This window comes from Toxotes jaculatrix, chromosome 1 (genome assembly GCF_017976425.1).
Source record: "Toxotes jaculatrix isolate fToxJac2 chromosome 1, fToxJac2.pri, whole genome shotgun sequence".
NCBI lineage: Eukaryota > Metazoa > Chordata > Actinopteri > Toxotidae > Toxotes > Toxotes jaculatrix.
The window spans coordinates 18,746,741-18,760,654 of NC_054394.1; the positions used below are offsets into that span (position 1 = coordinate 18,746,741).

The 13,914-nt window shown below is 39.1% G+C and overlaps 1 protein-coding gene across 1 annotated transcript in view; it reads right to left on the reverse strand.

The window, feature by feature from the left end:
• Positions 1-1,584: 1,584 nt before the first annotated feature.
• The window catches only part of galnt18b (UDP-N-acetyl-alpha-D-galactosamine:polypeptide N-acetylgalactosaminyltransferase 18b), a 69,761-nt gene continuing 57,431 nt past the window's right edge, over positions 1,585-13,914 (reverse strand). The window contains exons 8-11 of the mRNA XM_041035132.1: positions 12,991-13,128; positions 9,438-9,533; positions 6,629-6,793; positions 1,585-2,182 (exon numbers count right to left, since the gene is read on the reverse strand). Of these exons, the coding sequence (XP_040891066.1) occupies positions 2,036-2,182; positions 6,629-6,793; positions 9,438-9,533; positions 12,991-13,128 (546 nt within the window). The 3' untranslated portion in view covers positions 1,585-2,035. The remainder of the gene's footprint in view (positions 2,183-6,628; positions 6,794-9,437; positions 9,534-12,990; positions 13,129-13,914) is intronic.

Genomic DNA, 13,914 nt, shown 5'->3' on the forward strand with positions numbered 1-13,914 from the left:
AAAAAAAAGAATTGTGGGACAAGAATCAACAAGGGTGATAAATATATGTATGATAATAGAATATTAAGCAAATGTACATACACACATTCCCTATTGACTGTCATTTTTAAAGAAGACAGTAGTGTTTGGTAAGTGCACCAGCAGGCAGTCAGGACAAGAGGTCAACTAAAAGAGGATGCAAGCAATGTGCATGGGAATACTGCTTCATTAATTTTTTTTTCATTCAAAAGTTTGAGCATGGAGAAGGGCTCTTATTGCATATATTAAGATGTGTTAGTGAGGGAGGTCCTTTTGATGAAAGTGGGTTTCCATGTATATTTAATGCCATGGTTTGCGGAGCTCTGCTTGAATATGGATGGTAATGAGGACTGGCATGTTGAAAACAGGCTGTGCCACTCGTCTCCTCCCCAGGTGCACACAACAGTCAGAGTCAGAGCAGAGAGCCACGCTGTTTCTCAGCTTCTGCCCCTGCATGTGTCATTACAAACTGACGACATCACTTCCATGACTCCGTGCTACGCTAAATGCAGTATGTGTGAATATACATTAGTTTGTATGTGTGTACTATCCAGTAAAATGTCCCTTTTAAAGGCCAAATCTACTGTGGCTCTGAGAGTTCAACACTGCAACTTAAGAAAACACATGCAGACAGACAAAGCGCAAGCAAATGAAGAAAACATCACCAGTTTGACAAAACAGCAAAACAAAATGTGCTGCAGATATGAACAACACAACCAAATTCATGCACCACAGTCAAATACAGAAATGCACTTTAAAGGATATGTAGTGGTCATGTCTATCGATTTTGTTCCCCATTAATTACACTGGAATCATAACAGAATGTTATCTCTTAGTAGCCAATATGAACAGAAGGAACAATTACAGCAAAGAAAACCTGTTTCATATCTTCATTTGGATGCCTGGCTATGGTTTTAAGATAGACATGAAAGAAATGTGAACTTTTTCTTTAATTGACCACCTGTCAGTTGTGCTGCAAACTGAGCTGCCAATTTAACTTCAGTTTTAATATTCTGATTATATGATCCACATATCATTACGTAGGAAATAGTGTGTATATGCTGTGTATAGGCTAACAGAACCCATACCATACTAAGTCATATATAACTCCATAAGCCACAAACCTGGTTGTGTTCATCAGTAATTTTTTTCTTTTTGTTTAAATCAGTTCTGTTTTGTTCTGTGCAATTTGCACATTTTCTGGATTTGCTTCTGTGTTCTGTATCTGTATGTGCTGCCTGCAAGTTGCAGTGCATTGTATTTTGGTGCATAAAGGTTGTCAAAACGGTGAGGAGGTTTTCTTCATTTGGTTATGTTTTGTATATTCACTTGTGTTTCCTTATTTGCGGTGTATTGAACACATCTAGAAAGTTCTGACAATAAAAAATCTATTTAGGGTTGACAGCAGATTCCTGTCAGCAAACAATTGTTCCTTTAACAAAAGAAAAAAGGAACCTCCACACAGTAGTTTACAGTAATTTTACTGTTATATATTACAAATATTTGAAATATTTACATTTAGAAAATTATCTATTGTTTTCAGATTTATTCCAACATTTTCCCACAACTGTACAGCTGAATCGCATAATAAACCTACAAACCTGAGACACTAAAATAAAATAATTACAGCAGGGACAGGTTCAGAAAGCTTGCTACACGGTAGCAAATATGATCAAAGTACAAAAAACATATGGAACCCATTACATCTTTTAAGTCAACGAAAATCTGACTGTACTGTATTTACCACAAAATATACTAAATATACTACCTTGTCAAATCTGCAAAATATCTGCCAACTATGGCTGATCCTGTAGGCAAAATAAAATGTTTAACATTTATGATGTGATGTCGACCGCTCATCGGAGGACATCGTGGTGCTCAAAATGAACGAGCTCAATCACGCACCATCTTCTTAACCTTTCACACACGCAGACACGTGCACACAGAAAAAGAAAAAAAACAACAACTTCATCCAGTCTGGTGTGCTATTCACTCAGGTGTTTCTCTCAGCAGTTGATCATAATGAGCTGCTAAACAGCACGTTTGTTATGAACCATTTCTGTCCAGTGCATTTCTGCAGAGCCAGCTGGTAGCCAAACTCGTTGTCAGTGCTCGCTACAAGCTCTAGGCATCTCTTTGATTTCCTGTTCTGAATGGATCCTCCCTGAAAAGATAAAAGCAGGCTGGTTAAAACTATGCTGGGCTCCAGAAGAACAATTTGTGTGCACAATATAACTTGCTTCCTTTTAAACCCACACTGCTGTGAATGGATACGGATGTGAGCTGCCGAAGCGCCCTAAGCTCTGGGCGTTTTGGCTGATTCACACTACCATCCTCTTTGGGCCCACCAGATAGCATCAACATGGTTTCAAGGCAAAAACAACAATGCAATTGCCAGCGTAGTCATTACATTTCCTCCAAGCAACGCCAAATTTCTGAGAGAATACACAGGATGAATAGACTGAATCAATCACAAAACAGACTGATCGACGGAGACAGAAACATCTGGTACCGAGGTGGAAGAGAAACTGAAACAAAGGACACCTCTTATTGAGTTTCTGAACAACTGCAATATTGTAAAGAATCAATTATTTAAAAATATGAAGTCTTTGATTTATGGGAAAAGGCGAAATACAATTCAGATCATAAGTACTTGGACAGTTATTCATTTTTTGTTCTTCAGGGTCTGTGCTTCAGCACATTCACTTTGAAATAAAATAATATTTAATATTTAACATATTTAATATTTTGTGGGTAATTCTTTCAGATCAACTGATGCTCTCCCTGGCCTTTGCTGCAGCCACCTTCAGCCCTTGCTTGTTGTGGGGTCTCTTTGCTTGTCTAATGTTCAGCAAATAGAAGTGTAGTCAGATGGTGAATGACTTGGCCAGCCATGCATATTCCACTTCTTCCACTGAAAAGCTCCCTGGCTGGTTTGGCACTGAGTTTAGTAGTGTTGTCCTACTGAATGACGAGCTGCAATCCACTTGCTGACTTCAAGCGTATCTGTCCAATTACTTCTAAAGCCTTACACTTTGGATTTGGGCATAATGTGTTAAAAATACTGCAGTGTACTATCCATTATTTTATTTCAAAGTAAATGTGCTGAAGCCCAGAGTTTGAAAAACAAAAAAGTGCAACTGTCCAAGTACTTACGGTCTGGACTATATGGAGTCTGAGAGAGAAGAAAAATCTTTAGTGCACGAAGAAAGCAAGGTACAACAATTTACAAAATGTAATCTGACAGCTGTTGCCAGAGTCTGAGCAGAGTGAGCGCATCAGCTCAGCAAAAATATTCCAGCATGTCCTGATGAAATGAGGCAGGATTTTCTCATTACAGCGTCAGGGCTGACAAAGGGCAAGTGACTGAACAGGAGACCATCAACATTCAATACAGTGTGGGGAGAGCTATGAGGGGAGAGCTTGGTCCAATACTACTAGAGGAATATAGAGGGACATGGGAGAAAAAAAAAGAACTAAGGATTGGACAGGCTGTATAGACTGTGAGCTAAATTATTCTTTCTGCATATAAGAGTTTGGTCTGTCTCTGAGGTCCAAGAAGCATTTTTTTTATAGATAACAGATTGGTAATAACTGCTGGAGGTAGGCATTTATGGACCAATATTTAGTGGTGATGTGAGCCAGCCCATAAGTGCAATCAAAACTAAAGGGTATCAGCTGTAAAAAGCTAGATCCATTTTAGATCCTTTGTGTATTTAATCTCCATTCTGGTTACACCAGCTTCTGGCTGAGCTGTGCACGAGTGAACAGCAAAGACTATAATACTAGATATATAGTATTTTATGACAACAACTACACCATCTCCAAGACAACTCCATGTGCTGACGAAGCCCACAAAATGTGCTTGAAAACTTTGAAAACTACAAGCAAGTCAGATATTCTTTTTTTAAGCTGCTGCTTGCAAAGTCAACAACAAACCTTCAAGCTCAGTCATTATAACATTTAACTGAGAAACAAAAACATGAAGAAAAACTCTCTATATTTATCTTTGCTGATAAAGTTTTAAGGGTAGAACAGAACCCAATCTAAGAGAGACTCCAACACTTAAAAAAGAGATGAAAAGTAAATGAGATGAGATGTTTTGACACAGACATAATCTTGACAAAACCTGTTTTCAAAGATCCTGGCAGTGTGCACTGCAGAACAGCCCCTGAGCCTGCCAAGGCGTTTAAGCCCTATTCAGAAATGGCCTCATACTCCTGGTCGGTGTGTCTTTGGTTCTGAATTTCAGGTAAAACACCTGTATCAAAAATGCAAACCTTTAGACATAAATAAGCATGTTGTGTATTTAGCCTGACCAGGACGCTCTTGAATTGATAGTGTAATGGACCGAGTGACAGCAGCCTGTGTATTGTGTGCTAATAAACTATAGACAAAACCAATTTTATGCTACAATACATTTTAAGTACAGAATAACTTAATAGGCTAAGTGATGACTGCTGAATCCCAAAAGCTACACCAAACATAATAGTCTTCCTGTCTCTCTTATAAAAAGATCTGAAAGCTGTTTGAAAACACGTTCAATGAAGCATAACTGTGTTCCATTTACCTCAGAAGTCAGAAAAACTTTTGTTGTGCTTGCTCTTACTAGTAATATGAATTGATAACAAGGCATTGGGCATGCAAACACTGTAGCAACATGTGATAGAGGTTGGACAGTACTGTGTGTAGGACTGATTTTGATACACAAATAAGACAGAAGTGCTAATAAGCAGTATATTACTACAGCTTTCTCTGCTGCTGGTAGATGCAGCAGCCAACTTGGATTTTGAGGTCAGTGTTAGTGAGGTTCTTCCGACTTTCCGAGTCAGAAACTTGACTTCATGGGGAGCTCCAGTAGAAATTTCTGACTTTGAATACCCCCAATTTAGAGGATAGGCCTGCTTCAAATGAAGTTTTCTAGTGGCCTGTGAGGCTGGAAGGCAGAAAATCGCAGTTGTGGTGGGTGTTTTTTTTTTGTTTGTTTTTTTTTACCCAACAGCCACAAGGGTGAACAATGAGCCCATTATACACTAGAAAACAAATGGCGACAAACGACAGAAAAGTGAGATTCATGATTCGCTGGAAGTGTCTTCAAGAAATATTTTTTGGTTTTACAAGGGAAAAGACTTCAAGGATGGGGATTAGCTGCTTGGTTTGGCAAATGTACATCTGGTTCACCATTCCACCTCTGTTAAAGAGCTTTTCTATGGGAGCTTGTGGGACTGTATCCCACACAGTAGATGAGGCAGAAGAATGGGGTTATTTGGGTAACTTGGCTGAGTTAACTAGTTTAATAATTTAAAAAAAATCGAATATGTGGGCGATAATTCAGAGGTTTGGAACGAAGCCAAGCAGAGACAAGTAAAACCCAGAATCCCTGCAAAACTGGAACATTAGCTGATAAAAGAAGCTGCTCTGGGTTTTTCTCAGCCAAGTTATCTATATAACATCTTGGTGCTGCTTCTTTAAAACAGCCTCCAGGAGTTGGCTAATGAACATATATGTGAGTATACAGATGGGGGAAGGTTGTTAATTGACTTAGGATGCTATGGGTTGCTAGGGTTTACATTAAATTTACTATGCTATATACAGAACAATTGGTATTAGTTACAGAAAAATAGAATCACCCACACATATTCACAAATATACACAAGCAAACCAAACCCTACAGTCCCACCCACTGAACATGTGTTTGCTTTTCTAATCTGCACCTACGAGCACGACTAATATTTACATGCACATTTAATTTCTTTCATAAACTAAGGCTGATCAAAACCTCTCAGAGGTCTTTACAGTAGATGGAGGAAGTGAAGCATTTAGCATATTTGGCTGGAAAGAGATTAGGAATATATTCAGTAAAGTGCAACATTTGAATAAAAAAAAAGAGAAAACTTTCTCTCTAATTTGTAGACTGCTCCATTCAATAATTGATGCCATATTTCAGAGACATGGTATACTCTAGCCCTACTGATATGCCCCCACCCCACTTACTAATTTATACAAAGTTAACTTAGTAACCCCTTAAAGTTCAGTGTGAGGTGACGTGACACATGAGCTCAAGCATATAAAACTTTTTCACGCTTAGTGCCCATTGCGCTTTATAAAACCTGCAGTGCCAGGGGAGACATGAGACATGGTCAAAAGAATATTGTACTCCTCATAACAAGCGTCTAATCTGAAGCACATTTAGGATTTTATACATATTTCGGCTAAAAGAATAACAAAAATCTATAATTTACACTGCACTGACAGCTTAGCAGGCAACAATATGAGGTCTTTTGAGCCCAAATCAAAGCATGCTGTAAATCCAATTCACCCGCTGTCAGCATTTTGCGAGGTGGCTGCTTGTTCTGTTAAAACACAGTTTGCAGCACAGAGCTGTTAATGAAGAAGTTTCAGTGACTCCTCATGTCTAAATGAGTACCAGGATTGAGGGGAATACCGGTCAAACAGCAAATTAAACCACTTGCGTGATTAAACGCCACCTCCACAGTTGTTTTTTCTGTCACATTCGACAAATGACCTGAACTGAGGCTGAATATCAACAGCAAACTGAATTTTAACCTTATGTTTTCTAACCATGTGTGGAGCTATGTCATGTAATTACCTGAGTGAAGAGCCAGTGGAGTTTCATGCGTTTGGCTGCAGCATAGCTGCACTCGATGAGGCGAGGTCTGCTGTTCACATCCACCAGGCACTTGTTGTCGTCATCGTCAACGGTGGGACTGAGGAGCCCGACGTGCAGCTGCTGAGTACTGGTGTAGTACACATTCTGCAAGAAACACCACATCCTGCTATGATCAAATGTGTGGTGCTACATACTGTATGTTCTGATGGCTGGGGTTGACATTTAGATAATGGCCCTTCCAGAGCTGTATTTGACCATACAGGTAATAAATTATGCAGCAAATGAGGCTGGATTGTCTTGATTATGAAAGAGACATCTATGAGGTTGATTTACATACACTAAATATACATATTTATACAGCTATCCTGACAAAATGCGGGACAAGGCAAGGCACAAAAATGAAGCTCATGATTAATTCAGGAATGGGGAGAAAAACCTTAATAATTATGCGCTCTCTGTAGGAATCTTTCCCAACTGCTTTTTTGAAGGGCAGTTGTTTGCTCATATTAAGTTGACAAAAATTGGATCACTTGCAGAAATGAGGCAGCAGAAGCATGTTAAGCCTCAGTTATACTCCCTTGTGGACGCGTACGTGGACAGCTACAGACGCTACGGATGCTTAATTGTTCTTATTGCACGACTTTTTAGTCCGTTTAGTGCGGATGATGTGCAGTTGGTGCCCTTGTAGTTTAGTGACAAAACAAACTACTTTTTGGACAAGCTTTAGCTACTTTCCGTAGAAGTGAGTCGCCGGTTTTGCCCCACAAGTGTGAGGTCGGGCTTCTCCTCTGCAGGGACACCTCTCATTCCACTGACTGCACGGCAGCCGACATAGACTTGAACGAGCTTCTCTCTCTCTGGGTGATCATTTTACAAGCAAATAAAGCAGAAATCACAGCACTGCCATCTTCTCTAACCTATGTGTGTGGTGATATTGTGAGAAGACTTTTACAGCTATAAAATTAGGATTTTAGCAGAGCAGAGCAGCAGCTTGGAAATGGCTTGGAAGTGATTGCTGGTTAACATGTAATCTTAATGAGGTCTTAGTGGGACCAGGATAAAGTTTCTTCAGGGGCACATTTGCTTTACTCTGCTGCCTGTCTTACTTTTACTCTTATGCTTTTACTCTAGTCTTATTTGTCTGATAACACCCAAGCAGCCTCCTGCCTCCTTCACACTAGATGTTTAACAGTCTGACGAGTGTGATTTTTTTTTTGTTTGTGCTGCTCATTTTTGGAGCAGCACAGACTGCCAGGCCGCATGTGTCTGAGGTTTTTCTATTGTTGTTGTGCTTGAGTCGGTATGCTTTATTACTGCTTGAGCTGAAGTGCTGCACTGCATGTTTGCTGACAACATGCTCTTGTAAAGTCAGCCACATGTTGGATTGTAAGCTTTGTGATACTTCCTTTCATGTGTGCCTGTGCAATTTTCTTTTAGAACGTTGACGTGCTGCATTTACCACAGCACCTTGGATACAAAGTCTAGCTCTCCTAAAGCACCATCAGTGAAACGTAGCTGGCGCTTACAATGACTTGTTCTGACTGATTACAGCAAACTGCAAGAGTCTACGTATCTGTATCGTTGTAGATGCAATCCAGGGGCAAATTCCCCTCAATGATGTAACACTGAAACATAAAAATAGAGCAGACTAGATCTGTCTTGCAGAGGAGATCCTTAATCTTATTAGGAATGCTGGTGCTACTCCAATCCTTTGTTTGATATGCTTGGATTTATGAGAGGTTTATAGCACATAACATGTTTATAATTAGCAAGTTTTAAATTTATCTAGGTCTCAGAAAGGCCCACAAAAGTTGAGCTATGAGTGTTTTAAGGAAAAAGTGCTAATAAGATTCCACAAGATTATACAGATTTCTTCTGAATGAGTTTTAATTTGCTCTGTGGTGTAAATATTGATAAAGGTGTTATACGTCTGAAACATCCAATAGATTCATTTGAACTGAGAGGGATAATGTGAGATCAAGCCTCACTATATAAGACAAGTTTACAACTGTCACAGCAAGGTTAAACAATCTCTGAAAGCAATCTGCTCAGACATAATGGGATGGAGGGATCGATAGGAGATGAAGGAGGCTGGAGAAAGTAAATGATAATCAGCTGTGCTAACATTTGAAAACACTTACAGTCCCTGTTATTTGGGCTGAGATATATCCTGAAGTAGTCCAGAGATACACTTTGAAAGACATTGATGAAAAACACAAATAATAAGCAAGCAGCTGAAATAAACCCGAGGTTTATGAGGCTGTTCGTCTGAATCTTTTATTGTTTTACATTTTATTCTTCTAAACATCTATGTGATAATAACAATGTAAACCTTTTGACATTAAACTGAAGAAAGCTAGAGAGAGAGAAATGTTCAGGTACAATCTAACTTCTAAAATGATTTAAAAACAGCATTTCACATTGTGTTTTGTCAATAATGTGGTATTTTATTCTGCGCTGGAATCATTTAGTACATGTCACCCCTAAATGGAGGGGTTTAAAAAAATGGGGATGAGTTTAATATGTATTTAAAAACTTTGAGGGCTGTTTCTGTAAAGGGCAAATAGAAAACTCGATCCTGTTTTATGAGGTAAGGCTACTGAGTTTGATCCAATCTAAAAGCTGAGGAAAGGAGAGTCATTTTTCTTTAAGATGGAACAGGTTTTATTGAGGAAGAAAAACTCAAAATGGAGATAGAATATAGAGGTGATATATTAAATCTGGTTATATGCTACATGCCGCATGAAATAGTGGTGCAGAGGGGAAGAGGGTTCAGGAGTGCTCTAACCTGAGGTGTCATCCCGTGACAGAGATACAGGATGGGGACATTGTCATTGTCGGGCCCCTGGTCCAGACACAGATCATTCTTCAGAGAGTTTTTCAGCTGACAGACAAAGAAAAAAGCACACACACACGCACACACACACACACACACACACACACACACACACACACACACACACACACACACACACACACACACACACACACACACACAAAGAAACTAAATACATCAATTGTTGTTGTTAAAATCAGTCATTTGACAGTGGTTACACGCACAAAATTACCCACATATTAGCCGTCATCCACTAAAAGTATGAATTAGATAGTTGTTCACATGATATCTTGAGACTATAAAAAATTGTTTCTAACTTTGAGTGTGCACACCAGTGAGAGGCAGTCCAGTATGAACTTCAATGACATTACACACATTAGACAACTCTTTTCTAATTCACCATGCATTACTCACCCCACCAAACATACTGACAAAGTCACAAAGAAAATTTGAAAGTTGGTTAAGGAATGGATGTGTCACCATCTTCTCAATCAGTTTTTTCTAAACAGTGAGGTCCTACTTGACCACACTGTTTTCTGCCAAACAGTTTTTTTCTTGGTGGGTGACATGGAGGGTCAAGGGGCATGGAGGACCTGACTACTGCTCGGTGTAGCGTGGATAGAGACTTAGAGCTGGTGGTCAGAGCTAACCAGCCATGAGAGGCTACTGTCAGTCTCTCTCTGCTGAGCTCTGACAGTCACTAGAAGAACATTTAAGGCTTTTTGAGAGAGTTAATGTGTGGGTACCTCTGTTGTAGTTGAGCTAGCGCCTCTACTGTGAGAGGCCCTCCAGTGTGTGTGTGTCTGTGTGGGGAGTGTTGGTACATAGATGTACCCCTTGTGTACATCTTGTTAAATATAGCACAGTTACCACTCGGCCCCATGTGTTTGAAGAATTAATTTAGCTCTAATACCAGTGTTTGTCAAGCTCGCTAATGTCACGCTACCAGTAGCTATGCAAGACAAGCTATGATTGTCTAGTGCTCCACTACTTAGCATGGCTGAGACAGCAAATACAATGAGAATGTAGGTGAAGGTAGTTACAAATATGTTATGAAGACAGATTTGAAGGCGAGTCTTCAGGGGTTTTAAGACAGTCTTTGAAATTAGCTAATTGTTATCCATGAATTTCGAGAGAAGAAATCCATTGGTGTATACTGTGCGTTGAAAAATGAGAGAGGTTGAAGAAATAATGAAAAATGAATGTTCAACCTTTTTACCCACTGATGAGATAAGATGAAAGGCTGCATTTGCAAAAGAATATCCTGAAAAGATGGTTAATATTATGTATTTTATATTTATGGTAATTTATTTGTCTCTTGGAAATTTCAGTTACAAGAGGTATTTTAAAAAATGATGATAAGATATTGTTTGTGGTGTTGATGGGCATGTACAAGTCTCATGACTGCTTAATGGACTGTATACTTCATAAGGAAACTAAAAATTATCCATTGACACCATTCTGAAGAAGGGAAGAAAACATTAGGTGAATAAAACATGGTGCTCTGAAGAGTAGTGCTGCTCGTTTGAATTTTGATGGATTAAGAATAATGGCAAAAGATAATTCCTGGCAAAGCACAGAAGGAGCGAGACAGATGCATCTACCACCTGCACTCTTCAACCCTGCAATGCATTATTTCTACTACAGGGTAAATAAAATTATTATCCAAGAAGAGCTGCTCGGTGCAGTGTTCACTGTGTGAGCGTTACAAACCAAAAAAGAGAAAGAAGAAAGATGCTTACATCCAACAGTAACAATCTAATACCAGGCATCTTCACTGGGATTCACACAAACAGAATATAAATATTTAAGGATATTTACAGAAGATAAAGAAGAAGCTAGACCTGAGCATGTTGAAACATGTAAAATGTGAATCATTCTCTGTATCCTCTTAAATTAAAATAAAATTTTGCTTTATAAAAATGTAAATCAGAAGCGTTACGCTTAATGAACATGACTCAGACTTTGAGGCCCAGAGGGTTATTCATGCATGTCATGACAAAGGTCTGCCTGATTGCGAGATACAAACTGCACCGCAGGGAGCTCTAGGGATGGTGGTTTGTGTGAGGAGTGAATTAGGTAAAGATGTGAGATCAAAAGAACTCAGCCAGGGATGATTCAGCTCCCCATTGGCTCAGGAGATGTCTACATCTATCTGATTATCATTAAATCCACAGGCAGCACATGGTCCCATGCAACAGATCCAAACATTTCTACTGTGTGAGGGAAAAAAAGTGAATATGCATCATCGAGTGGCACCTGTAGGGACAATACTAGCTCAAAGTCACAGTGAAACACAAGTTAGAGCATCTTTAACGTCTGTGATGTGACATACATGTATTAAGTGTAATAAATGCACAAAGGATAGTTACAAGAGGGATTTAAATCAAATCCCTCAGATTTGACTGGACTGCTTTAATGTGGGCATGGCTTAGTGAACATGGATACGGAGCTGTAGTGAGATACAGAGCTGTAGAGGACAGCTGGCCTCCACCCACACCTCCCTCACCCACATTTTTAGATCAGGGGTTGGGGGGATAAATAAGACCTCAAACACGTTTTCTGGAAATGTGAACAAAGTTTTTGCCAACAAAAGACCTTGCTCCTAGGATGACAATGTTAGTCAGTTGGTGAGTTTGTAAGTCCACACTTTGATCCAGAGTAAAATATCGTAACAAATATTGGATGAATTTCCATGGAAGATTAAATAGATGATCATGATCCTCAGAGGACTAATCCTAATGACTGTAGTGATTCCTCTGACCTCTGAACTTATATTTAGCACATATCAATAGATAACTGATGATCAATAGATAACAATAAGAACTTGGACAATGCATTGTACTATTTTAAATGAATTTAGCTGTATGGCTTTCAACTAATTTAACTACTGTGTTGTATAAAGATAACAAACTGCTCTCATGCAATGACTCCTTGAACCACCAAGACTGGCTAATCCATCAAATCCATGTAACAAATATAGGATAATGCGGTCAACTAACTTGGAGTAATGAATATAATGAGCCTGGCCTATTTCCTTGCTATATCCATCCACCATTTGTCAGTTTGTACTGGGAAAAAAAAATCACCCATAAGCAGTGCCATAATACTGCAGTCTGTGTGTCACTGTGTATTATGGTAAATCACAGTGATGCAAAGTGGGAGGACCATGAAATAAAAGCGGTTTGAGAACAACTACGAACGGGCAAATAGAAACATTGTCAGCATGCCCTGTTGGATGTCAGTTTTTCTGGCTTCTGTGACTAATAAAATTCTGTTGGAAAACCCTCTATGTCTATGTTTAAAATAAGCTCAGATTAATCTATATATTTATGTATCTACTGCCATCACAGAAAACCAACAGAACTGTTAGTGTCCCTGACTACAGCCATCCGGATCCCAACACAAGGGATTAGAATGATTTGCTCAGGCACAATCTAGCCTTGTTTTGGCTTTTGCAGGGCACTGAATTGAATTTGGAATGAAGAGGGAGCCAGTAGCTTACTACTCCATATGCAATGGTGTCGCTGTACATCCTCATCTCAGGGTAGATGTTGACCAGGTACCACCGGAAAGTTTTACACTGCAGCCTCTTCCTCAGAGCCTTCCTCTCCGAGATATCGCCAATATCAATCCCTGAGTCCTGGATTCATTCATCAGCCACACACATACATACAAAAACAAAGAGGGAGACACACAGATGAACACACAGATGAACACAAAGCTTAAAATTGATTAACCATGGTTTCTGAAGAAGTGAATCAGATAATGGGTCGTTGAGGAGCATTGTGGAGCCATTTGCCATGTATTTGAATAGCCTCTGAAGGGTTTTGATTTTTTTCTTTCTCACTTTAAAATCATCTGTTGTACTATTCCAGCTGCCCCATCACATAACCACACTCAGGGCCAGTCTCACATTGCCAGTTATGGAAAGTTAATTTGCTCAGGTATTATACTTAATTGCAGTTTTGAGGTACTTGTACATTACTGCAGTATTTCCATTTTATGCTTTTACATAGATTTCTGCTTCACTACATTGCAAATCTACAGTTTTACTCCATTACATTTATCTGATGACTGTAGTTACTGATTACTTGACACTGCTGCTTTTGAAGAATGGAATGCAAGGTTCTGTTTATTCCAAAAAATTCATACAGATTGCTAAACCAGAAATTGTTCTTTTTTTTTTTCTTTTCCCATTTATCATCACAATGCTTCAGATTTATTTTGTGACCCTTTGGAGGAGCCAGAACCCTAGATTGGAAACCACTGTACTAAACAACCTAATTGCATCTCAAGTAGCTATGATAGCTCCACCTCGATCAGTTTTACATAGAAATATATACAATATCAGTCATAGATTAACTTTTATGCAGAATGAGTACTTTTACTCCAGATACACTTAGCTGCTAGTAATTCTGTACTTTTA